At 35.5% G+C, this 27,754-nt stretch overlaps 2 protein-coding genes across 4 annotated transcripts; one reads left to right on the plus strand and one right to left on the minus strand.

Moving 5' to 3' along the window:
- Positions 1 to 314: 314 nt before the first annotated feature.
- LOC128990693 (tRNA-splicing endonuclease subunit Sen34-like) lies at positions 315 to 10,492 on the minus strand. Its single transcript, XM_054413214.1, has 5 exons — positions 10,257 to 10,492; positions 8,417 to 8,655; positions 5,049 to 5,289; positions 1,747 to 1,908; positions 315 to 582 (listed from the first exon to the last, which is right to left on the minus strand). Exons 1-5 carry the CDS (start codon positions 10,357 to 10,359, stop codon positions 392 to 394), a joined length of 936 nt encoding a protein of 311 aa, XP_054269189.1. The 5' UTR covers positions 10,360 to 10,492; the 3' UTR covers positions 315 to 391.
- Positions 10,493 to 13,647: 3,155 nt separating this feature from the next.
- Positions 13,648 to 27,516, plus strand: LOC128990620 (monocarboxylate transporter 12-B-like). 3 transcript variants are annotated; one of them, XM_054413090.1, is made up of 9 exons: positions 13,648 to 13,778; positions 16,258 to 16,439; positions 17,400 to 17,542; positions 18,061 to 18,187; positions 18,319 to 18,462; positions 21,375 to 21,670; positions 23,237 to 23,669; positions 24,245 to 24,436; positions 25,242 to 27,516. In XM_054413090.1, the coding sequence occupies exons 3-9, from the start codon at positions 17,459 to 17,461 to the stop codon at positions 25,388 to 25,390; spliced, it is 1,425 nt and encodes a 474-aa protein (XP_054269065.1). In that variant the 5' UTR covers positions 13,648 to 13,778; positions 16,258 to 16,439; positions 17,400 to 17,458; the 3' UTR covers positions 25,391 to 27,516. The 3 variants fall into 3 exon arrangements, with proteins under 3 accessions (XP_054269065.1, XP_054269067.1, XP_054269066.1); XM_054413092.1 differs by lacking the exon at positions 16,258 to 16,439 and having other exon boundaries at positions 13,665 to 13,778; XM_054413091.1 differs by lacking the exon at positions 13,648 to 13,778 and having other exon boundaries at positions 16,230 to 16,439.
- Positions 27,517 to 27,754: the final 238 nt, after the last annotated feature.

Here is a 27,754-nt window from a genome sequence, read left to right on the forward strand (position 1 = left end):
TCACATTTATTCCCTATTTAAACAGCCTTATACCGGCTGCTAGCGGCTTATAGCGGGGTTTACTAGTACTTAGGTTTGGTGCAACAGGGAGGGATCAGAAGTACAAAAGTAGGTAAAAAATATTACTATTTCACTTTCAGTATCTTTACCTCACAATACCAATGCAAGGTTTTTTTCAAACTCGAGCCCAAAAATCTTCTAGATGATTCCAAGACAAACAAAGATACTAATTAGAGCTAAACATCCAGGAGATTTCTTCTAGTGTTTACATGGAGACAGACATTTGTGGAAAAGACACAAAGATAATTCCTGGATGATCTTCTTGTTGATTTATTAGCTTCCACTTCACTCACAATTAGGCGTTCATGAAAACCCAGTCTGTATTGCATTGTTAACTTTTCTCATTCCATTGAAAAGAACTGTAAAATATGTCTTCTTTATCAGGCAGTTTACTTGCGATAACAAATGTTTTTCTTGATGTTGATCCTAGCCGGGCATAAGCAATGAGATCTGAAGGAGGTATGTTGCTGTTACTTTCGATACACACAATCAGGAATTGAGCGTGGAATTTTACTGGGTCACCTGCACAACGAGATTTGTTTATAGACTGAGAGTATTGTATGGAAGAGGTAAAATGTTGATGTCATCTGACTAATATGATGGTATAAAATGTTAATTCAATATGCACCAATTGTTTTAGAATATACTAATTGATGCTTTGTCATGTTTATAGTATTCATACTAAACATTTATAACTGATAAAATAGGTTAGTACTGTAATTACAGAAATAACGAGAACATTTTGTGACAAGGCAAAGGAAAAACAAAAAAAAATAGTTTTTTTCTAAACTACTAGCAAATTAACATGTTCTGTTGGGGTTTGAATCTAGAATAAAAGCTTGTTGGAATTTTGAATTTATTTCCAGTATTTATGTCAGTAGGGCCTAAAAAGATATATTGACGTTGCATGAGTCTAAATTAACAGGCATTAAAATGTTTGGAAATTGACTGGCCGCTTTTTCAATTAGTGCGGCTAGTTAGAACAAATAAATTAACAAGATATTTGAGTCTAGCGTCATATACATTAAAAACTCTCATGCCGCCATTTACATTAATATGAAATCCGATCTGTAAAGACTCATGTTGAATCAGTTAATCAATAAAAGGTCCATTCTCATCAAACTTAAGTCAATCGAAAGTGTTGTGAATGTGATGAAATATAAGAAAATTACTACTCGTGTCTACTCTGCCTAGTGACTATACAAGCCTTTCCCTTAAAACGCCTAAATTTTGTGAACAAACTATAGTATACCGTATACGTCTATGTTATTGCATATCTATATATTAAGGTAAGCATGTTTCTTTAAAACCTTTTTTCTCAGCTCGTGTGCATCGCAAGGAAAATCTACGCATACTGTTGGAAAGATATTTACCAGCAGATGTGCAGAATTCCTTCATAAACTAAAATAGGCTCAAAAATAAGCACAAAATTTGAATTTAAAATATAAAAAAAATAACATGGACCTTATGGGTTGCCATGCTGGTTGACAAAATAACAACGAAATGAACAGAAAATCATAACAAATGGAAGAAATTCCAATCTCATGTTTTATTTCCAGCGTGGGGTGAAAATAGAGAAGTCTGTACATTAGATATTTTTGGTTGAGTTTTCGACCATTGGGACGACCTCTTATATTTATTATATCGTTGCATGAGGAAATTTGTAAAATGTTACAGCTGTTTTACCTGGGTACACCAAATAGTCGACACCAAATTTGTGACCATCAGTGATGTAATACCCTTTCTCCCACAAATCTCTAAACACAAAATACTTCAGCTTCTCGTGATCAGATTCTGGGAACTTCCAAATAACTTTCTTGGTGTCTGTATCACCCAGCCATTGTTCACCTGTAATTATTTTTATATTGTTAATTCCCTTGGGTCAGAAAAGAAGCACATTTTTAAACAAACAAAAACTCTATTCACAGTAGGCATATTCATAACCAAGATCAAGTGCTCGATTTGTGTGAACCAAATGTTTAAAACGGTCTTAAAAATGGTTATATTAATTGAGCGGCCCAATGCTGCATCTACAGAAGACTCCTTCTCACCTTTTAACCGGACTGCAATTGGCGGAAATGACGTCTCTTTAACCGGACAATTTTTATCAGCTCATCGGTTTAACCCGACTAGATCGGCATGAAGTGGGCAGTACTGAAACGACTGTTCTCAACAGGAAAGATATATGAGACCAGTAGTCATGTGTCTAAATACAATGCTCTCCTAAATTTTAAAGGACTAAATTTTCCTAAATTTTACTGTCAAATACTGTATACAGTATGCATTTAAACGGTCCTTTTTAACGAGTTCTTGAAGACGTCGGTTTAACTGGAAAAAGTGTTATCCGGACTGCCCTCGGTCCCGAGGAGTCCGGATAAGAGGGAGTCTACTGTAGTTTTACTGCTTTTAAATGCGCTAAACAAATTTATACGTTACAATAGATAATAAATCACCTAAGTTTGATAAAAAGATAGCCACCCAGTACTTTCCTTCAAGATGTTTAATGTTCTGACGCAGAACATAAAAACATCTTAGGTTCTGCCTCAACTAGAGCAGTGTTTCATTTCCTATTAGTCAATAAAAAAATAAAATACCTCCGCTGCAGCAAATGTGCAGACTAAGCAAATTTCCATCTGCCTAATTGGATTTATACTAAAATGTCTCCTTAGAAATATCACACTTATTCTCTATTTAAATAGCATTAGTTTAACGAGTACTCTAGGTTTGCTGCAACAGGGTGGGTAAAAAATTTTCATTTTGTAAAATGTTAATAGTTTAGTTTGAAATAAAGCATTTTCCAAACGTGATCAAAATATGTCCATAAACAAGCAAACAACAACAGTTTACTTATTCTCCATAAAAATAATACAAATTTAAATTGGAATTTTCTCCATGGCCATTAGGCGCACAATAACGCTTCAATATACTGAAATATTTGTTTTTGAAGCTCTTCAAAATGGTTCGGAAAGAAATTGCTAAATTTTATGTTTTTATGGCCAAAAATGAGAAAACCCAATTTTTGCCCCATAAACCCCCTTTTCCATGGTCCGATCATGCTGGCTTGCAAACTCGTTTGAATAAATGGTTTATACTGAATTTAATCTAAATCTAATCATTTTTGCTCCATGCTAACGGACACACACCCATTTATACATATGAAATTGAACGGTTGGTGTTTTTGGACTCTAGGAACCTCAAAACAAAAATACCCCCGCCGCAGCAAACCTGCAGACTAAGCGAATTTCCATTTGACTGATTGGATTTACACTGAAATGTCTACTTAAAAATATAACATTTATTCTTGATTTAAATAGAATTAGTTTAACAAGTACTTAGGTTTGCTGCATCAGGGAGGGTAAAACTTTTTTTTTTGTAATATGTGAATAGGTAGTGAGAAATAAAAACATTTTCCAAATTTGATCAAAATATGTTTACAAACAAGCAAACTACAACAGTTTACTTATTCTCCATAAGAATAACATGGGAATTTTAAATTTACAATTTTTTGGAATTTTCTCCGTAACTATTAGGCGCATAACAACGCTTCAATATACTAAATTATTTGTTTTTTTAAGCTCTACAAAATGGTTTGGAAAGAAATTGCTAAATTTTATGTTTTTTGGGTCAAAAATAGGAAAAACCTATTTTTACCCCATAAAACCCCCCGTAAACCCCCGTTCCCATGGTCCGATCATGCTGGATCGCGAACTCGTTCGAATAAACGTACGTTTACACGTTTGTACCAAATTTCATCCAAATCGGATCATTTTTGCTCGAGTTATCGTGCTGACGGACACATATATATATATATAAATATATAAATATATATATATATATATATGAATTTGAACGGATGGTGTTTTTGGCCTCCAGGGACCTCAAAACGAAAAAAAAAATCGGTCCCGCGTCCAGGTCTTACCATGAGTACTACGGTAATAGCTTATTCCCTATATGGGAAATTCGCTAAAATAAATCGGTCCCGGGTCCAGGCCATGAGTACCATGAGTTACCATGAGTACTACAGTAATGTAGCTTATTCCCTATATGGGAAATTCGCTAAAATGAGAATTGGCTTAGGAAAAATAACCTTTTCATCACTCCTTACCAAAAGTTACAATATTATTTTCAATAACAGCTAATATCAAAGAAAGTTTTTAATTGCTTCACAAGCTCTAATTTAGAGGGAGGTAAAAAGTTCAGCTGATTTTCCTTCCCTCTAAATTTACTTTCCCTTGCTCTCGATTAGTTCTCCATTTATCCACTAAGTGTGCTAGTGTTTTGTTAGGTTTTTTTTCATTATTTAAATCAGCTGTTTTCATTGTTACACACCAAAGAAATCACAGGAAATATATGAAAAGGAATACAGATGTTTAGTCGTAGTAATGAAATATACTATATTACTCTGTTAAAGAATATTTTAAGAAACCCTTCACTTACTCCTCCAAAGAGCTCCTTGCGGCCTTCGCAACAGAAAATTTGTTTATTTTGCTAAGCTAACTTAAAATGTAAATAGTGTAAATATGTACAGGTACCGTTATGTAAAAATGTAATTGACGTGATTAGATGGGCTACAATCAAGGATTTTGTAATGGTAAGTAGAGTAATAATAAAGAAGGGAGAGAAAGGGACAACGAACAAATACATTTTAAATTAATATTAAGTTAGGTATCTGATAAAAAGATGGGGCATTTGCCAGGAATTATTAAGGAAGTTGACAAGTAAGCCTTAATAAATACATTTTAAATATACTTTTGGTGCTGTTAAAATATTACTTCTTTTGACAAATTTCCTAGATGTTCAGTTAAAAAAATCTAGTTTTCGGAACATAGTACTTTACTGATAGCTTGTTTCATTTTATTGCAGTAGGTCTTTAAATACTTGTTCATTCATAAGGGATATTATGTTAAGGCAAAACTATTTGTCCTAAATTTATTGATTAGGTTGTTAATTCTAAATTAACTTTAAGAGATGTATATATTGTTACTTACTTGTAAATGTTTGAACAAGGACTGGTGGGGAAAAATTCTCAGCAGATTTATTGAGCTCATTTTTCAGAATTTCTTCTCTGTCCAGTTCAATGTCCATAATTTTTTCCTCACCGACCTCACCTTCATCGCTCCTCTTTCTCTTTTTAGTATTAAGACCCAATAACTTCCTTCGCTTTCCATCTATGATCCTGTCAATCATGGAAGTTACTTGCTGTCGTCGTTGATCTTCATAACAATCCATCTGTTGGAAGAAAGTAGCATTAGTCTAATTCAACTGGAAATTGTAGGTTAAGATTTGGTTATGAACGTTACAATGCATGTAACTCGCAAACCATAATTTCTAGTCGTAAAATACCATCATTAGAGCATTACCGGAGTATTCTTTTAATCATGCTCTGAAGATAGCTACCTGCAAAAAGGCCGAAACGTACTTTACCCTTAAGTTTGAAAGTTACTTTTGATATGACACGGTTATACTCCAAAGACTAACAACCGTAGAAAATTTATTGCAATCACCTTTAACCGTAGCAAGAGACGTATTATCTTCGACAACACCATTGATGGCAGTGCTATTCCCAAGAAGACATCAGTTCATGATCTTGGGGTGGTGTTCTCCTCAAATCTTACATTTCTTGATCATGTGGAGATGATTTGTAGCAAGGCATCAAGGGCACTGGGCTCCATCATTCGCACCTCTAAACATGGTCTCAGCATCACAGCACTGAGATATCTCTTCATCTGCCTGTTAGCTCAGTACTTGGATATTGCAGCATTGTGTGGACTCCCTTTAAAGGACTGTTCACACCAGCATAGCCAGACGTAATACGTTTTCGGAATACGTCGCTAAACTAGCTCTTAATGTTATTTAAAGAGAGTGTTCACACCGGCGTATTACGTGAGCTACTGGAACTACGGCACTACCTACCGCTACGCTGGCTAGCTATGCATAGCTTGCATCGCCGAATATGCGCATGCACACTAGCACACCAGGCTGTCACTGCCAACTTCCATCCACCTCACGACATCCTTTTTGATGAGAGACAACACTTCACTAAATTCACATTGGTCCAGTCTGTAGAATGACTCGAACTTTCCATAATCTTTCATCAAATAATCCATTAAATGGTTTCTTCCTCAGTTTATTGGGTGTATCAATTTCAATGATTGTGTTGCCGAATATAATAAAAACAGTTCATTGTTACTATAACTATCACTATTCATTCATGGCAGGGTGAAGGAGGGATCGCACCATGGTACTGTATGAGACGCCATGATCTACTTCGGGCACGGCAAGATGTATGTTAGACAGCAAGAGTCTTCAAGTGTGTGGCGCTGGCGCCCAATGGTGGGGAGAATGCTGCAGCGGCTCACCGGCTATTTACAGTAGCCGTCAGACGTAGCGGCGGTGTGAACAGTACACTGGCGACATATTAATACACCGAATAGGTCTGCTGACGTCTGGCCTCGCCGGTGTGAACAGGCCTTTACGAATGGGCAAAGTGACTGCCTACAGAAGATCCAAAGAAGGTTTTTTAGAGTGGTTGGACTCTAGATGGGTTACTACGACGGCGCTGAAGGGCCACCAACTGTTAAAAAAATTTTGTCTTAATCTCTGAGTTAAAACTTAGAATTCTGAGTTTAAAGTCAGAATATAACAAGTGGGCGTTCCACTCTGAGATTAAAGTCAGAATTCAACTAGTGGGCGTTCCCTCTGATATTAAAGTCAGAATTTAACAAGTGGGCATTCCTCTCTGAGAAAAAAGTCAGAATATAACTAGTGGGCGTTCAACTCTTAAGTCAGAATTGAACTTTGGGCATTCCTCTCTTATTGCAACGATATTATCAGCATATCGATGCTATCATCCCTACTATCTTAGACAAAAGAAATAACATAAATTTCATTTCTGTTGTCTATTCTACTGTGTTCTTCTACTTGCAACGTTGCCAATTCTACCAGCCGCGGCCTGGAGTTAAAGGTGGCCGTGAGAAGAGTAGAGTAGTAGAGACTAGATAGAGTTAAGTACAATTCTTACGTTAATCTCAGAGATGAACGCCCACAATTCAATTCTGACTTAAATCTCAGAATTCTAACTCCTTTCACAGAGAGGAACGCCCACTTGTTAAATTCTGACTTTAATCTCAGAGGGGAACGCCCACTAGTTAAATTCTGACTTTAATCTCAGAGGGGAACGCCCACTAGTTGAATTCTGACTTTAATCTCAGAGGGGAACGCCCACTAGTTGAATTCTGACTTTAATCTCAGAGGGGAACGCCCACTAGTTAAATTCTGACTTTAATCTCAGAGGGGAACGCCCACTAGTTAAATTCTGACTTTAATCTCAGAGGGGAACGCCCACTAGTTGAATTCTGACTTTAATCTCAGAGTGGAACGCCCACTTGTTATATTCTTACTTTAAACTCAGAATTCTGTGTTTTTTCTCAGAGATTAAGAAAAATATTTTTTTATAGTTGGTGGCTCTTCAGCGCCGTCGTAGGTTACAACTATACAGCAATTCCCATCAGCGATATTGAAAGTCAATTGTGGCTTCAATCTCTACTTCTGAGAACAGAATTAGCTAATGTTGCATTATATTTCTCGAGAATCTTCTAAATGGTGATGTCGTCAGCCCTGATCTGTTTGGTCAGATTAACTTTTCGAGTGCCGGGAGGAACTCTCTCAAGGAACCTCTTCGCCATTCAAGCCTATGCCAACAACTATGAGAACAACAGTGTGATACCTCGTCTCCTGGATTGGGAACCTCGTCACCTCACGTTGACCTTTGGATCACCTCAGTTGTGATCGCCAAAAAAGTCTATCTGAAAGAGCACCATTTTTTAGTGCATTTACTGCCTGTATTTATAGTCTTTTTATTTATTGGCTATTATTTCTTGCCTGTTATTTAGGACTATAGCCTCTTTGCCTGTTAGTTTATTTTGCAATTTTTTTCTTGTAGCCTATAGCATGCTTAATAAACATAATTTATTCGAGTAACATTTTGTATTTATTATTTCATTGCATTCAGTTAGTGTTAATTAGGCTGTCTTGTATTTTGCATTAGGATTATTGTAAAAATAGTGCAACCGTGTGAAATAAATAAAAGACAACAATATTTTAATCATAAATATTACTAGTAATTAGGGCTACCTTAGAGCTTGAAAAGATGTCCATTCACATTATTTAAACAGCAATAGGCTACCTACCTCTATCCTATGACAGAATGTACAAGCCTGGAAAATAAAGTTGAGTTATCTAAAACTAGGTCACATAAAATATCTGAACAAAAAAAGATATAAGTTATTTTCCTATTGATATTTTCCAAAAAGTTAGAATAAAGGAAAGTTTTTCATTGTTGGAAGGATTATCTAACCTGTTCCTTCTTGTTCTGTTCCTTGTATGAAATGTATCTCTCTTTAGTTTGTTCTGGTGGAAGTTCTGTGAGAATTGAATCATCTATGAGTCTGGCCACTTTTTTCTCGACCAATAAAGTTACTTCCTCTGGCAACAGGACCAATGGAAGGCCCTGTAAAGTTTCCTGCCTCGGAAGTCCAACCAAGCAGCCAGTTAGGTTACCAACAATTCTGTGGTCTTCCCGAAGTTTCAACCAATCTGGAAGAAAATAATATCATCACATAGGCCTATACTTAGGCGACAAATTTAAAAAATAATTTGAACAACTAATCTCATTCTGTTCTGGGTAATTTTGCAGTCAAATAGGTTAAATTTTTTACCATTTTAGATACCGGTACACGGATTAATTGAAAAAAATAAAATAAAGTAAAGTAAGTTGTCATAAAATAAAAAAATTTTTTAGAGGCACCTAAGTTAACTTACCGGTAACTTGTAACTTATAAAATGAAAACCGAGAATATGAGTTATAAAAATATATTTATCTAACTTAGTGGAGTTGTACATATAGGATCTGCGATAATCAGAAGGGTCGCTAGGGCCTAGTTCAATTTAAGAAAAGTCAGTCGTAGGACCCAACTATTCTTGATCATTGGGCTGTAAAATAAATGGCACTCTGAGTTAAGCCAGGTTTACACTATGTAGCAAAACCTGCTATATAACTTTTGCTATATAACATTGCTACTTATATAACTTTTGCCATAAAAACAGACAATTTTAGTGACTCTGGTGCTCGTGCTATATATGCTATATGTAGCACAACTTAATTCGTATTCCGTATTGACATGTCGCGCCGAAGAGACCTACTGGCGGTAGCTATCACGGTGATCTTAGGATTTTTAGGAAGTCAGAGGCGAAAGCGAAGGTTTTAGGTTCAACCTCTTCTTGCTTCGAGAAATAAGTACAGTGTAGCAGATTTATTACGGGATCTTAATGATGACGATCTTGCTAATGATCCATAATTAAAACGCGAAATAAGGTGATGGTAGCTTCAAAAACGTTTTAGGTATGACCTAACGCCGGTTGTCCACGGAACAGTTCAAAGTTTAAATGCTACCGATCCCACGCACTGACATTTCCCAGTCCTTCAATTGTAAACAAAGATCGCTGAGCAAAAACGTCCGCACCCAGGAAGCTACAACTGTGAACTGATGACACTAAATGCTACATATAGCAGGTGCTAGACAAAAAAATATTTGTATAACATTGCTACATATAGCAATGTTAGATGTAGCACGTATTTCTTTTGATCTTTACGGACTCCCGATGGATAGCAAAATTTTTGCTATATATAGCAGGATCTGCTAGCAGTGTTGTATAGCACTTTTGAAAAGTAACTTTTTCTACCTCTAGAAAATGTTATATAACATTGCTAGATGTTACACAAATCTGCTATATAGCAGGTTTTGCTACATAGTGTAAACCCGGCTTTAAAAATCATTTGATCTTATCCAGTAACAACAAAGCTATTATTCGGTACATTCTATAAAATTTCAGCTCAATAACTTACGTTCATGAAGGTTTTGTCACAGAAAACATACTGTTTTGTGTAAAATGAACTATCTTAGGCTAACATCCACAAGTTGAAACAGTGATTTGAGGTTAGATTAGATTAGATCAAAAACATTATAAAATTTGTATTCCAGCTAAGTAATTATAAAGTAAGTTAGTGTTTTGAAAAAGGCATCTATTAACATAGGTACTTGTTTATTATTACAAAAAAAAATCATAGCCAACATTATGTTTTAGTATTAAATAATTTATGGCACTATTAGAAACCAAGTTTAGGCCTAATTCATTACCATCGGCATTCCAAATAAATCCTGACCCATTTTGGATAATTATTTTAGTAATTTCTCTCGAATCGATTAAACTCTTGTCTTCAATTCTGATTTCTCTCTGCATATTGCACACTAAAACTTACACAAACTAAATCGACATGTAAACTGTAAACATAACAACGGCCGATTTGCTTGACAGGTAGGTGAGTCGAGTCGACACCGAACCGAACGAACCGACGACGACGACAGACACCTGCTCACTGCTCAGCTCAGTGCTCACTGCTCAGTGCTCGGCTCAGTGCTCACTGCTCACACGACACACACCAACTACCAACTTGGGCCTCGAGGCCTCGAGTAACTCCGGAACGAACTACTCCGACTCCGGAACGACAAGTCCAATTCCGGCTCTTGGAGCGTAGTTGTAGTTAGTTCCTCTCGGAACTAAAGATAGTCAATAGACCGTCATTGGTTAAGATTCAATTGTAATAAATTGTAGGTCGTTGTAGTAAATAAACATTTAAAATTTTAGAAAATCTTTTTAAAATGAATGTAGGCTATTAAGACCAGGGTTAAGACCAGTAATTGATATTACTTGTGAGAAGTGAGAGGTCAGCAGCAGAACATCTAACATCACAATTCACAAGAATACGACTGGAACGACTCAGTCAGTCACTCACTGCCCTACTGCTTCCATTCCTCACTCCACTCTCCACTAACTATCGTCCTATCCTATCCTAGCCTAGCTTAATCATTCCGCTTGTTCAATACACACACACACACTGAGCTATGTTCAATAACCAATAACATTTACTGGAATGGAACTATCACTATCAATAGGTGATGCGAAGAGGAACGACGGACTGGAACTGGTTGTTTATTTTATTAGTTAGTTATTATGAACCAAAATGGTTGGTGAGTGAGTGGAAACACTCTACACCGAAAGTCCTGTGTTCAACGCTCTTGTAAATTGTAAACGGAGTTGGAACTACTCCGCGGAACTAGTTCCGAGTTCCGACAACTCAATAACTCCGGAGTGAACGACTCCAGTGAACGATAGTTCCCATCCCTACAAAACAACCAAAAATATATCCGTTACCTTAATCCGGGATCGAATTGGGAATGTCGGTCCCGGTCGTCGACCCTTCACAGGGCTAATAGCCATAGCCCTGGACCCGTCATGGGTTCTTTTCTAATAGTCTTGCTATTGCTATCCAGTCAGTATCCAAGCATTGTTCAAACACCATGAAGCTGTAACTAACTGCCAATGTTTCATTCTCTTACAAGCTCATATATTTGTTTGCTAGTTTGCTGACATATAAAGTATCTGATGAGTAAAAAAAGAAAACTTATAATAAACTTATAATTTTATCTTATTTTAAATCTAACGATTGCCGATTGCCTTAGAAATGATTACAGTTAAGTACCTATATTAAGTTTTAGTTGGCAAGTTAACATAATTCTGCTCTGCCCAGAGAACGCTGTTAATGTCTCTGCATTACTATTCAAACCACGACCCCAAACAGACTCTAAGATGCTACAACGCTACAACTTCTAAAAGAATGTGGTATTTTCAATGGACAACGTGGCAAAAGTGTTAATACAAATCCAACAATGACTTTTAAAACTAAACTGTTTATTAGTAGTTTTGCCTTTGCTTACATTTGAAAATTTATTAATTTCAAATTTTTTTCATAAGATGCCCTTTATCAGCAAAATAAGAAATCTAAAATAATCACCCAAAGGTATATTGTCGATTTGAAGGGGACCCCCCCGGAAAACCAACCCCCAGGGCAAGGTGAACGTCACAAAATCTGCCAACTAATCGATATGGGAGCCGTGTCCACGACTGGAATACTACCCCCCCCCCCCTAGCATAATGTGATGCTATGTAATTGTAATTTTCATTCCAGTAACCCCTTTTGATAACAGAAAAGCCATATGTGGGAAACATCATACAGAAATTGAAATGTTACATCAAGTTTGGTTGGTTAGGTTAGGATAGTTTAGAACAGTATGACAATGAAACTTGAGTGTCCAAAACTGGAAAACTGCCCCCCCCCCCTCGATCACTGACATCAACATGACGACAAAAAGTATAATTTCATTGAATCAGAATGTCATTGTTAAATGTATATTCATAAGTTAAATAATAACCGAGCCATTTGTACTTTTATAACTTTTGTAGACCATCGCCAAGTTTAAAAATTCAAGCACTGTTACAGTCAATGATATAATTTATAGTGGGTGTGAGGTCATAGACATGAATTTATGAACCATGTCATCTTATCATTTGAAAAGATACAATCTGACTGAATCATTTTATTACATCCTTTGATCATCATTTTTGTGTCTATCATATACAATTTTATACTTTGGTTATATACCATACATGTGTAATAGTAAAAAAACTACTTTGAAAATCTGGATTGATTTTAGTACGTACTCATAAAAAAGTAAAGAGGATGTGAAAAAACCCTTACTTGTGGGGAATTAATTTACCTGCCTACTTTATTATGTTCTTCACAATGAAAACAAAATATACACAACATGCATAGGATAAATAATCACCACTAATTGGTTCAAAATATCAATCAATAAACTGGTTCCTGGTAAAATGTGTAAAATTTTAAAATTACTAACATGGAAACGTATAACAGACCACAGCAGAATGAATTGTCAATGTGCAAACAAGCCATGTGATATGAGGACAATATCTTATTAGTTTAAACGGAAGTAAGTCATAGGTATAGCTGAACGTTTTTAATTGCCAATATTTATTCACATGGACTTTTTAATACTTTTCCCCCTACTGCAGCAATCCTGTGGCTGTGGACTAAGTAAATTTCCATTGCCTTATTTTTTTATTTGCCTTATTTATGGATTTTCACCAAAATATTTCTTTAAACGTGTCAGATATTACTTCTCTGTTTAGTAAAATTAGGTTTAACGAATCTGTACTACTTAGCTTTCTCGTAAAAAATATAATACGTATCCATTAATCCCTTTTAAGCTAAACGGGAACTTTGTTTGTTTGGGAGGAAAACCATCAGTTTGTTTGGGACAGGCAAAGTAATAATGTTTGGTGGGACAGGAAAAGTGACCTTTAGGGCAGCTAACATCTGTTTTGAAGGATTGGAAAATGATGATTTTAGTCACAGCACATATGTGCACACAGTTAATCAGCTGCACAGAAATGAGCAATTTTTCAAATACAGGAGTGATGACAGTTTTTTTCTATCTTCATTTTCAAAAATATGTATTTAGAAAATTTGTGATTATTTTAATCAACTACAGTACCATAATATTATCAGGTTGTGAAGTTCAAAGTTGCATAATGTTTCAAAATCGTCACTGCTGAATTTGTGTTAATTATAAACTGTTAGTCAGATTATCAGTGTGTTGATAAGTTCATGGACAGGAAAATTAGATAGTCTAACATCAGTTAGTTAGTTGTGTTGTTGTGTTAGTCTGAGGTCAGACTGAAAGTTTACCTACATTACTGGGCGAAACCAAGATTTATTGGATAGGATACCTGTTTCAAATGTAAGTTTTTTTGCCAATGTGAAACATTAGATTAGTTCATGGGTAAGGTAACAAAATGGGTTAGGGTTTAACAAAATATTAAACTGTAGTCTAATATTTTACACACAAACTAGTTACACTATTATGTACTCTAAACTGGTACTTAGATACAGTACTTAGAACAAATTTACAATAGACAAAAATAATTAAAGACTCACAGACGTGCTGCGATTAGCATAGGTTCTGTCGTCCACCGCTGGGAGCGCCATGGTTTTACGGCGTACAAGCTATGTAACTACACTATAGGCCTAATTTATTTTCTCTATGCTCGTACTTAGTATTAAAATATAAAATATGGTATGAAACTGGAGTGATCAGTACAGTAGGCCCTACTGTACACTCGGCCTGCCTGTGCAAAATTGTGTTTGTTTTTTACTTTGTATGTCCATGGAAATTTAAAATTAATTTAATAGACATTTGAAGTAAGCATTTAATATCAATTAATATATTTTGTTAAATAAAAGACAGTATTTAATTTTAAATGCAGAGTTGCTTTTCCCTCTTAAATGGTTTCAGGGCCGTATTTCCCTAACGGCGGACACGGTGGTTGCCGGGGGCCTCGGTCTAGGAGGGGGCCTCAATTTTTTTAAAATTTATTTCACCGATAATCAATTTTGCCGCGATTGAGGGAGACGTTGAAATCAAAAGATCTTGTTAATTTGTTTATTTATTTGTTATCTTCACTATTTCACAGTTAACCTAGGAGTTGCCACTAATCATTCACTTGAGTGGGTATGATGTCCGAGATATTCGACGGCGAGAGCCGAAGAACATGTCCCCACAAAATCAGAAGATCTTCATGATTTCGTCATGATCTAAGGAGACAAAGAGGATGTCTCCACGCTCCCGCGAGATAACAATTTCTCCGCGGCCGTAGCAGACATTTATGTTTATCAAAAATATATATACAATATATTTCATGATATCAAAAAAATGAAAAGACTTTTGTTAGCAAGTCTCCTAGGTCTTTTTGTAGATCGGATGGTTGGAAACAAATTCATCGAGTTGAAGCAATAGGCTACCACGAGTATTACTAACTAAACCCTTTAGTTCCAACCTTCAAATTCAGAATTTAGTTGGGCCTCATCGATTCTAAATACGGCCCTGAATGTTTTGGTGTGTGTATTTTTCCTGAAAAGTGCTATAGAATGATATATTGTTGTTCGCGTTTCATCCGAAGCGACGATATATCGTGCCGGCAGGCCCCATACGATGGAGGCCCAATATATTGTTCCTTTGGCACTTTTAAGATGAAATATATTTTTTTTTTTATTGATATTTTTTCTCCCACACTAGACTTTGCCCCCGTGGCAAGCCTAGCACTTTTTGTACAAAATAAGTACACAACTCTAGCATTTTTCGGAAAATTACAAAAAAAATGTAGCATTGAAAGGGTTAAAACAATTGACTTCAATGGAAAAGTGTAATGTTCAAAGATTTATTGCGGACATTTTCCATCAGGATGGTAAAAAACAATACATAACGTTTCGGGATCTGGAATCTGATCCCGTCCTCAGGTGAAAAAAAACTTAACTTACACATTACAACTAACAATACACAAACGCCCAACCTAAGTTGGAATACACTACAAAAGGTAGTAGTAAAAAAATATGCACTGTATAGCAGTCAAGTCATGATACAAACATGCAAATAATGTGTTAGTTATGTTTTTTTTCACCGAGGACGGGACCAGATTCCAGATCCCGAAACGTTGTGTATTGTTTTTTACCATCGTGATGGAAAATGTCCGCAATGAACCTTTGAACAACATTAACTTACCATCACCAACAATGAACTTCAAACAAAGAAAAGTGTTAAAGTGAAAATCTTGTCAAAATTTAATCCAAATGTATGTTACATCTATTTTAAAGTTCAAATAAAGGTTAATGTATACTATGGGTATCTAAAACCTGTTATACCTTCATCTTTGTAACTATTTTAACTTTGTTATTTTGGAAAAGAACAGTAGCAAAACCAAATATTATTTAGAAATCTCCAGTTTTAAATATAGTAATCATTACCATTATTATTGTTACATCGAGGCAGGGATATAATGCTGGGTATTTTAACCTGAATGCAGGTGAACGATTAATACATCTATGGGCTAAGATCAGCTGTTATTTTATTACAATTCCAATGTTCAAGGACAGCTCACGGACATAGCCAAGTTTCAAATCCCCAACAATTTATTATTAATTTTTGATTGATTAACAAGTAACGTAAGTTGACAACTATAATTAGACAATGTGTTGCAAGGATTAGTGCAAACTAATCCTTGCTTTATTTGACTTAAGGTTTACTACTCTGTGATTTTACTACTCTGTGATTTTAAATTATATCAACAATCATCAATGCTACAACAATCTAGTGGTGGGCAATATTGTTACTATTGTGCAACAGGCGGCACTTGACTTTCATCTTAACCAACTTCAACTTTCAGCCACCAGCTGTTGAACCGGTTTTTTGCAAACAAGCCTGCATAAACAACATGATTAAATCAGTTAGCAAGGACAAGGCCAGGGCTTGCTCTACAGTGAATGAGGCAGTAGTGGACACAGAGACCTTAGTTTAGCTATTGTCACTCAGTATTCATTCCTATGACCAGTGTTATTCGAAGTTAAGGTAAGGTTATAAAAATAAGTATTCTACCATAGGAGCCGAACAACTATAACTGTGATAATGATACTTTCTTGTGGACTTTTACATTTCTCATTTCTCTTCCGATGGAATACATATAGAAGGCTTATTTGGTCTTCGAAAGTGAAAATTGAAAATACTAGAGGCAATTTGGTGTCAACAGTTTTGATTAATCTTCAGCAAAATTACTAAAAATATTTTTTTTACATTTAACATACTAAAAATAGTTTGACCATTCTCAATATATATTTATAATTGGATAGTTGGATACAAATTGATTTTTTACCTCATCGTCAAACAATAAAGATTGTGCAGGTAAACCTTTTAACCTGCCAGCTGTATAAGGCAAGAGGGAAAATATAGAAACTGAAACAAAAACACTATCCATTCCAAGATTAAATAGCTTGACTAGAACTGGAGTAGCAATGCCACTTTTGATTCAATCATAGCAATCTGAAGATCTTTCTTTTTCTATATTATTTTGACTATACTACTTAATTTACTTAATTTATTTATTTGTCACTTATTTGGTCACTACTTAATTAGATTATTAATTAATTAGCTATAAATTTTAAATACCTTGATAAGCAAACTGTAGCAAAATGCCTTATTTGGGGGGCAAACAAAATATAGTTCGGCCGCTTAGAAAGCGACCTCCTCCAGCATTGGTTTAGCATTAGGAAGCGCGAATGGTCGTTTTCTAAGCGGCCGAACTATAGATCTCAACTTGACTATTGAGTGACTCACAGTTTGCAGCAGATGTCAGGTATAGTTATCTGTTTGTTATCAGCTGATATAGGATTATCCTTGCCTGGAGGGCTGATTGTGGAAGTTTTATTACAGTCTCGTATTTGATACATCAGACGAACAGATGTATTAGTTGGACTCAGGGAGTTGACCAAAACCATAATATACTTTTTACTGAAGTGTTTGGTATTTTTACAGGTTATGACTAGATACAGCGTAGCGTAGACATGTTGATGTAAAAAACCAATGACTCGGAGATGCCTCTGCAACAAAAACCTAATAAAATTGCCCCGGACGGAGGATGGGGCTGGATAATCATACTGGGATCAGGTCTCATCAACGTAAGACATATTTTCACACGTGTATATTTTTTCACAACTTTACTTTAATTAGACTCATACCACCAAAATTGCTGTTGGTTTGATCTTTTGAAAAGTCATAGTAGCTTTTTGATGTATCAAAACTGGACCATGGTCATTGGTGGATTTGCAATAGATGTCTTGGCAAACAAAGTAGCTAAACTTGGTAATAAAAAAGCCAAGTAATCTTATCCATTCAACACCCATATGTTTGCCAAATTTACCTCACACCGTCATATAAATAAAATCTTAAACTAATCATCCAACTATGAGGTATCTTACTCATCCTTGTGGTATGTGGGTTAAAATAAAATATGCCTTTTTAGTTGCATTTCTATCTCAAAATTATGATATTATCTCTTTAAACAACTGGCTTCAGCATACAGGTAGGAGGATGCCTACTTCAAAATCTATAAATATAATGTTCTCTATATAATTATAGACAATGTGAAATATCAAGTACCTACAATAATAAAACATAAATTTAATATTCTTCATAGCTCTGCACCCGAGCCGTAGAGCCATCTTTTGGTTTGCTGTTTGGCGATACTCTTAAGGAACTTGGGGTAGCAACAACTGGTGCAGCCTTTATCATGAGTGCTCGCGATGCCACCAACAACTTTTCAGGTAACAAAGAGAATTTTTTGGGGTTTTTTAACCTAATATTTTTAGACATATTTAAAAAAATCTTGTACTCAATACTTATCTATTCCAATAACAAGGAAAAAAATATTTTTTTACCAAGGTTTTATTTTTAGGATTTCTTATGGGTCCACTCTTGAAGAACTACTCATACCGCAAAGTTGGTATCCTTGGAGCAATCCTGAGCAGTCTAGGTCTGATAACAGCTGCTTCAGCTACTAGCATGACTCACATTCTGCTCACATACAGCTTGGTTGGAGGTGAGTAAAAAAAACAATGATAACCAAACCTTTACTTATTCCACTATTGGAACTAATTGAAATTCTGGACGTCATAATTGTGTACTGTATACGGGACAAGAGTGTTTTCTTTCATTATGTCGAGTTAAAGCTATTTGAACAAAGCAGTGTTTTAGTTCGACCTATGAGTCCCAGGAACTATTGATTTATTTAATCATGCATGTTAGTCCTAAAAAAATGTTCATAGTATAGTAGTTTATGCAACGATTGCGTAAAGATAGTGTCGTTAAGACTATTTACCCGTACACTACTTTACAAACCGTTTTTAATTACTAACAATCACTACTCATAACTTCTATGAGAGGTTATGATTCTGTTTATAACCTCTCTTTGCCACTGACAGTGATGCAACAACTCATTGTACCAAACACTAATAATTGCACCGAGATTAACAATTCAATTAGTAAACAGCTGATTAGTTGATGTTCGAAGCATTACAATTTTACTTCTTTTTTCTCAATCCTTGAACCTCATTGGTCTGTTAGCTATTTGATTCTAAAAATTCTAAAGAAAATTTCCATTGTGACATTGAAAACTTCAATATCATCAATACTAAGAAATCATTTATACTGATCAAGATCAAAATTATTGTGTTGTTTTAATTAGAACATTTTTTCAGTTTTGACAAAATTGTGTCTTGTTGAATCCTCTGTGTTCAGCAGCTTGCTTGTGGAAGAAGGATGTAATTTATTTAATAAATTATCCTTATATGTAAAACACTGTTGTTAAGTGAATCTTTTCAATTCTAAGACTGAGCCAAAACAGATAGTTTAAAAAAGGTCCTAGCCAATATTATTATTCACCCTACACTCGGGCCTAGCCACCTAGCTCTACCACAGATAGGTGAACCCCCCATGAGTTGCGCACCAGACCTGACCAATACGGGATTCAAACCCTCAATCATTTGACTCCCAGGTTGTTATGGTATATCAGCAGTTTTCTTAGAGGTCTGTAAACAATATATACAGAGGGTGTTCATTTGAAAACTTTCCATATCTGTAGTGTGCAAAGGTAAGGCTTTTTACACTTGTTTGTTCTCATTTCCCCCTAATTTGGACATGCCAAATCCAATAAAATTATTTTCAATTTCGAAAAATGCCCCAAAAGGGCCCAATTTGGGGGTAGGGGTGCTTTTTGAGAAATTTTCAAATGTAAACATGGGTTGTGTGATACATCAATTTAAAGGTCTAATCATCCCGACTATTTTGGTGCAATAAAATTGTAATTATCTTTAACCATATTTACAGGGTGGGTCAAAACGTTTTAAAAAAGGACTTTGAGGTTATGTACCGTATTACCCGAACTACTGAACGTAACAGCGCCAAATTTATTTCCAAGCTTATTCTTGATCTACTCTTTAAGATAACTTGTAATAAGGGCATTTTCCATGTTATTTTCTAATTTTAAAAAAATCTCAAATTTTAAGAATAAAAGAAAGGTGAAAACTCAAAATTCTTAAATAGCAAGGTATAACAAAGTTCATACCACGTGAAAGGTCCTTTTTTAACAAACATTTTACGTATTTAAGTTTTCTTTCTATCTCTTACCGTTTAAAAATTGCAGTAGAAAAACTGAATTTTCTATGGTAAAATTAAAGCTAGTTTTCTAACAAAACACATTGCACTTTGCTCAACGATGTATTATGATTAATTACAAATTGATCAACTACTTTTACTTGTGTCAGTTCATCTTGGACCCTTCATCCTGTTCTTTTCTCATTGGTAACTGAGCCAGTTTCAGAAATTTCTTAACTAAATCATTTACAGCTTTATGACTTAAGGTCTTACCTGGATATTTATTGTTAAACACTTTGCAGTTATCCTGAAACACTTTTGTTCTGCCCAATAAGTAAAAAAAGTCTATTTTTTTAAGTGTACACCATATTCGATTAGATACTACAGAAAATAGTACTTTTTGAAATTAGTACTACCATTGACTAGTCAATGGTACTACAGAAAGCGGCCCACATGTAGGTTGTCCTCATCAGCTATAAGACTTGTTTTTCACAAATTAAAACGTAATGACTTGTTTGTCAATCAGGGTATCAATAATTATGAATTGTTTCCTTCAGTAAATGTACCATTAAATGTGTCTAGGGACGAATTTTGGCTGTTTTATTAGAAAACTAGTTACAATATTACTATGGAAAATTCAGTTTTTCTACTGCAATTTTTAAACGGTAAGAGATAGAAAGAAAACTTAAATACGTAAAATGTTTGTTAAAAAAGGACCTTTCACGTGGTATGAAATTTGTTATACCTTGCTATTTAAGAATTTTGAGTTTTCACCTTTCTTTTATTCTTAAAATTTGAGATTTTTTAAAAATTAGAAGATAACATGGAAAATTCCCTTATTACAAGTTATCTTAAAGAGTAGATCAAGAATAAGCTTGGAAAGAAATTTGGCGCTGTTCCGTTCAGTAGTTCGGGTAATACGGTACTTAACTTCAAAGTCCTTTTTTAAAACGGTTTGACCCACCCTGTAAATATGGTTAAAGATAATTACATTTTTATTGCACCAAAATAGTCGGGGTGATTATACCTTTAAATTGATGTATCACACAACCCATGTTTACATTTGAAAATTTCTCAAAAAGCACCCCTACCCCCCAAATTGGGCCCTTTTGGGGCATTTTTCGAAATTGAAAATAATTTTATTGGATTTGGCATGTCCAAATTAGGGGGAAATGAGAACAAACAAGTGTAAAAAGCCTCACCTTTGCACACAACAGATATGGAAAGTTTTCAAATGAACACCCTGTATATGTTTGTCATGTACGGCTGATATATAAGCTTTTGGATTAAAAATATTGCAAAATATCTTAACTCAGGATCAAAAATCCATCATAAACAATTAACAGGTGTGTTCACCAGGCGTTGGTTTCGGACTGTCTTCCACTGCGGTCTTTGTTGCCTTGAACAGCTACTTTGTGAAGCGGCGAGGCCAAGCGTTTGGTCTAGCGATGGCGGGGACCGGGCTCGGCTTCATGCTGATACCTCAGGTGGTGAGCAGACTGCTGAACGAGTATGGGTTTCATGGCACCATGATGATCATGGGAGCGCTGGGACTCAACGCCGTGGTTGGCTCATGTCTGCTGCAACCGGTCAAGTGGCATTTGAAAACTGTCATTGTAGAAGAAGAGGAGGAGCTTGTACATGAACGGAAACAGGTACTATGGTATCTTGCGATAGCTATGACCCTAAAACCAGGCACAAACTGTGTCATACCATTTTGTCTTTACCCTTAATGTGTCATTTCATTTCATGTACTCCTCTTTACAATTGGAGTATAAGGCCCCTATTACACGAGGTAGCCTGGCGACGTCGCCAGCGACCAAACTGGCTACTCTGCTTGTCATGGGGCATTGATTCTTATGGATGTTATTACACGAGGGTAGCCAGCGACGCAGCCACACTTTGGCGACCGACTGGCTACCGAGCCCCGTCGCCACTGTGGTAGCCACTGGCTACCCATATTGACGACGCTGCGTTGTAGCATATGGAGCTTATTACACTAGGTCGCCAGTATCACGTCGCCACTCGGTTAGTTCATATCACGGGGGTACTTGCACACTGTTGTGTTGCGTTCTGTTGTGTTGTGAGTGTGTGAATTGTTCACTTCAGTTGATAAAATGTCTATATCATCCTTTATGACTCGAAGAAACTGGATTGTGACATACGAAAATAATTGAAACATTTTTTATTGTCCGCACAGAGCTCATCAAAAAGGGTGTAATATAACCCTTTTGATTCTCTTGCACTAAGCATTGGATGAACGTACATTTTTCTCTTCCTTTGCCTCCTTTTCTTCAGAAGTCACAGAAGGAGAAGATACTTATAATCACTCATTATTCACTGTAAACACCGCTCATAACAAGTACAAGTGCAAGACAAGCACTCACAACAACGGCGCCACGGCGGTAAAATTCTGGCTACTCAACTGGCTACTCAACTGGTAATAGGTTTGGTGGCCAGTGCGTCGCCAGCTACTGCCGCTGGCGACGTCGCCAGGCTACCTCGTGTAATAGGGGCCTAAGGGAAATTGTAGGCTTCCATACTCAAAGGTGACTCATTTTGGTCATTAGGAGATGAATGCGTTATTGAACTCTGACAACAATACTAGCAGACATTTCTAACATACTGCAACAATATATCTTCAGGGCAATTCAACTCAATTATAGCATCCTTGAAAATGGAGTGTTTTTATCAGTTTTATGATAAAGTAAATTTCTCAAGGACCAAGATATAATGAGGATAAGATTATCTGTCACAAATGATTTTAAATTTCTTACTCATAGATAAAGCATGAAGATTATTAGGCCTAATTATTCTGACACTAAGATTAGCTAAAATTTAAAAAAATTGTTGCCAATATTAAATTGGTTAGATAATGTTTTTGAATTCGAATTCCCAAATATAACCAGCAGTTGCAGTCCTAGGAACTTGTCAAGGGGAGGGGGACTGTACCAGGGAGTGTTCTACAAGCCCCAAAAAGAAGGAGATGCAGGGGTCCTCTCCGCAAAATTTGGTATTTCTAAAGCAGTATAAGTATCTAAAGCCATGTTTTAGGTCAAGAACTGTGTCCAAAAACAACCGTTAGAGTTTTTGGGTGAAATGTATGTTTACATTTATTTTTCCAGAGTCCAATGGGGGCTTTAGTGCCTGAAGTCCCCCCCCCCCTTGAAACTGCTACCGTAACCAGAGATAAAAAGTTCTAATTCAATGATATTTTTCAGGGAGAAATCAAAGCAAACCACCTTCACAAATCCCATTCAAGTATCAATGACGATGCGGAGGCATCTCTCAGGCTAAGCATTGAAAATGAGATAAACAAAGAGACAACCAATAAAAGCAAATCATCTAATGATGGGTGCTGGCAGAAGTTGGTCAGCATTATGGACCTGGATTTGCTCTTGGATCTCTCATTTCTGAACACTCTGTTCGGCCTTTCCATGGCGTATCTGGCGGAGATAAACTTCAAACTTGTGATTCCGTTCTTCATGGCCAATCTTGGCTACACTAAGGCTGACACGGCTCAGGCCCTGAGTCTGATGGCGGTCTCGGATATCTCTGCTCGTCTTCTCATCCCTCCGATCTTCGACAAGCTTCCATTCACTCGTAGGAGCACTCTGGCCGTTGGATTGGTTTTTGTGATGATCGCACGATCAGGTAAATCTCAGATTCATCCACATTCAGCTTAAGTCTTGTGTACACAAAATATGATTGACAAAATAAATCAAGCATCATGCTTGCTGGACATGTACCAGTACATAGATGGTTAATAATTTGCACATTTATTTTATTAGCTTATCAAACATGATATAACTTTATCAAAAATTATATAAATGCACTTTTAAATCTATTTTTTTATATCCAACAATGAGAGCCAAATTCACATACCAAAATCTACATTTAAATTCTTTCTCTTTGATGTGATTTATTTTTGGTAACGAGTTCATTATTCCACAATGTAAAAAAGTACCTAAACCTTCTTATCCCTGATGAATTTACCTTTAACTTGTCCAATTAAAAACAATGTACATTAGAAAACAACCAAGATTTCAGATTCAAATAGTTTTGTTTTGAATGATAAAAAAATATATTGGTTTGGAACTCAGAAATAAAATTGGATATTAGTTTTGCAAAAAGCTAGGTGATTTCTTCATGCTGGTTATATCATCGAAGGTAACTTAAAACTAACTTAACTCTCTAGGAGGTATACCTAACTTAAATTTGTTTCTCAGTTCTAGCAGAGCAGACTTCATGGAGGAACTTAATCATAACTATTTTGATTCACGGATTCTTTCGTGGATTCGCTTTGATCAATTTCCCACTGGTCATATCTGAATCTGTGGTTAGAGAAAAGTTAGCCTCAGCCTATGGTCTATTTATGGTCTCCAAGGGAATATTTGTGGTCTTCCTGGGACCTTTAGCTGGTAAGATAATAATTACTAACTAAATAAATATACATTATCCTTATATATAATACGTGAAGGCGATTTCTACAAAACACTACTCCTCCGTTAATAATTGACGGATTTTTACAAACGAGGTGTCAAAATTAAGTATTTTTTGTGTAGACGCCCCCTTTCACAACTTCCTGTTATAAAAGTCTTTGGGCTTTGCTCCACAGGCCATCAAAATCCCAATGTATTTCTTATGAAGAAAAGATTTTGTTTACTTAAACAGATGAATAATTTGTATTAATTACAACTACTCATAGTAAACTCATGATACACAAGAGTGTTCGTTTTCAGGGTGAGTTCTTTTCCAGTTTCGATAACTGGAGTGGAGTGATTGATTACATTATCTTTGAGTTGACTCTTTCAAGTCAACAGAAATTGTGACTGTTATTCCAAAAAAAACAAAAAAAACGCCTTTAATATTTTGCAATTGCTCGAATTCGAGCAACAGGTGCACTAGTATTGTAAAATATTTGAAAAACCTAGTATATTTCATCATTAGGGCCTAAAGTGACTCTATTCGACCCGAGCACAAGTTTTACGATCAAGGCGAAGCCGAGGTTGGAAAATGAGCGAGGTATCAGCTCGGGTGGTGCAGCTCTGGTATCAGTTTTGTGAAACTATTTCACCAATTGAGGGAAAGTGACAAACAATCCCTGAAATAATTATTTTGTTCTGTCAGATAAGTCAGTACCTAACAAAAATATTACATAACCAATTAAGTTAAAAAACCTGTACATTTGTTGCAAAATCACTTACAATTTACTGTGTTTTCTAGGTTGGATTAGAGACTTTACAGGCAGTTTCTCCATATGTCTTCACGCTCAGTCAGTTATGCTCTTGATTTGTATAGTTTCTTGGAGTGTCGAGTATTTGTTGAGCTCAAAAACAAAACTGAAAAAAGCCCAATCTACAGAGCCTTCTTGATAGCTTCATAACTCTAGGAATGTTGAACAGATTGTAACATGCGGGCCAACCTGCTGTAATAAAAACTCACGTTCCTGTCTAACAGTTAAGACATCAAGAATATGTTTTCATAAATATTTTTGTGTAAATGTAGTCTTAAGTTTACAATTTATGACTGTGATATTTAAATGATAATAACATAAAAATATTGTGTAGATTGGAAATTAAGAATATTTTTAATGCAGCTATACAATCTTGATTACATCAAAAGCATTTATTTCACAAACATACATCTATTAGTGCAGTACTTTTATTTTAAAGGTATAAATATACTTACTTCTGTAAGTAATAATACATTTAAAACCAAAAAGGCAAAACTGAATGTGACGACATTAAATGAGCTAATTAAGTATTACGATGATTTAAAAAAAAAATAGGATTTAAGTTTTAGTTACACTTTTATTTTAAACTAAAAGTGAATTTAAAAGTAGATGGCCGTCCAATCCAATCCCAAATGGTAATCTTGAGTGAAACCGTTGACTTGGTCAAAAGTGAAACTAATTAACAATGACTAGGTAGTATCAAGCAGATGGTAATTACATAAACATTATAATAATGCTGATAATTTTTATTTTAAAATCAGGAGCTTATGTGAGTTATTTAATGTGATTTGTAAATTCTACTTTCTACTTAAATTATCAATTAACTTAGAAATACAGAAAAATATAACATAACTAAAATATTTTAAGACCGAATATCTTCCCTATCCAACTATGTTTGTAAGAGACTTGTCTGTAAATTTAAGTCTCCTTCGAGTGTTTATCGCAGCCAAGTTAGCTAGTTCAAATCTAAGACCAACACATTGTTCCTTACATCTTCATCCCTTCTATTCCAACTGGCTCTTACCCCTATGAGAGGATCAAGATGGCAAAGACCTATGGCACTATACTCTTTGGAATTTTTACTTTCTCCCCCTATACCATAGTATATGGAGAAAGTATTGTTTTCATACAAATTTTTGAGTCTGAGTTTTGAGTGGATATATATCCGTTTTCGGTCCCCCTGAACCTAACAAATTGTATCTCAAGGCGGTTTTTACATTTTTTTGAAGTTTTGATTTTTAATGGTCATTTTCCCATACATCCCACACAATCCGGAAAAATCAAACTTTCTTAAAAATTACCAGAACGATTTTGATAAAAATATAGTGTATTATAGCCCTTTAAATTCTGAAAAAAGATTCTATAACTCCCATTGCTGTATAAATTGCGGGGCCAAAGTTATTGTAACTTGTGTTATCTTCCTATGAAAATTTCATAAATTAACAGAAAATTGAATTTTTGAAAAAAGCCTGTTTTTATTAAATTATTATGTGATGGCCCTTATAATTCCAAACAAAATAATGCGAGCCCTCATTGCTGTAAAAATTATGCTTCAAAAGTTATTGCAACTTTTGTGATGTTCCCTATAAAATATATCATAGTTACTTATACTGTTACCCATGATGAAGGTTGTTGGCAAGCTAATGGGAGACCATTTATTTTTCCAAGTTCTGACAAATTTATTTAATGTGAGGTGTGAGGGCTTTAGTCAAGTATCATTTAAAACGTGCAAAGTGACAGAAGACTGACACTCAGACCGCGATCAATGTGCAAAATTTCCCTAAACTTAGCCTTTATGCATGAGATAAACTGTGGAAAGCATTGACAATGACAACGTTGCAAATTTTGCCGATCACCTCCAAACTCCTTCCGCACCTTACTAACATTTTAATGTACAAAAACTTTCCTTAATTCATGTCTACAACCATGAACTTCAATGGTGGTTGATGCCTTTACAACACAGAAATCATCACTAAATGCAATGTTTACTTGGCGAGAGCGTAAATCTTCCTTCACGTTTTTGGCTACTGTGTGGAGACTAATCGTCACATTGGGATGAGAAACTGATAGATGGTAGTGGATGAAGAAGGGAGCAAGACGCTGGTGTCAGATTTGAACCAGCTTATTTTGAATGCTAAGGGACATGTTGGATGCCAAGGAGACATTAATTCATGAACAACCACCACGTAATGTAATGTAATGTATTGTTAATGTAATTGTTTAAAGATAAAGTACAAACAATAAAAATTTTGATTTTGACGAGTTGATGTATTTTATCATTGAATTGAGAAACTGAAGTAGACATCCCATCTACATGGACCAGCTGTAAACATTTTTTTGCTCAAAGAGGACTATTAGTTTATGTGCTACCAGTTAGGTTTACTTGCTACAGTATGATAGTTTTTGGGGACATAAATGTGGCTACAGTTGAAAAATATACAGATGAACTTCATTAGTGGAGTAACTAATGAAAAGGGGATCTTTAGCTTTCCATGTCTAAAAG

The sequence above is a fragment of the Macrosteles quadrilineatus genome, unplaced genomic scaffold, assembly GCF_028750875.1.
Source record: "Macrosteles quadrilineatus isolate MER2022 unplaced genomic scaffold, UCM_ALF_1.0 Scaffold_3__2_contigs__length_128488019, whole genome shotgun sequence".
In the NCBI taxonomy this organism is placed as follows: domain Eukaryota; kingdom Metazoa; phylum Arthropoda; class Insecta; order Hemiptera; family Cicadellidae; genus Macrosteles; species Macrosteles quadrilineatus.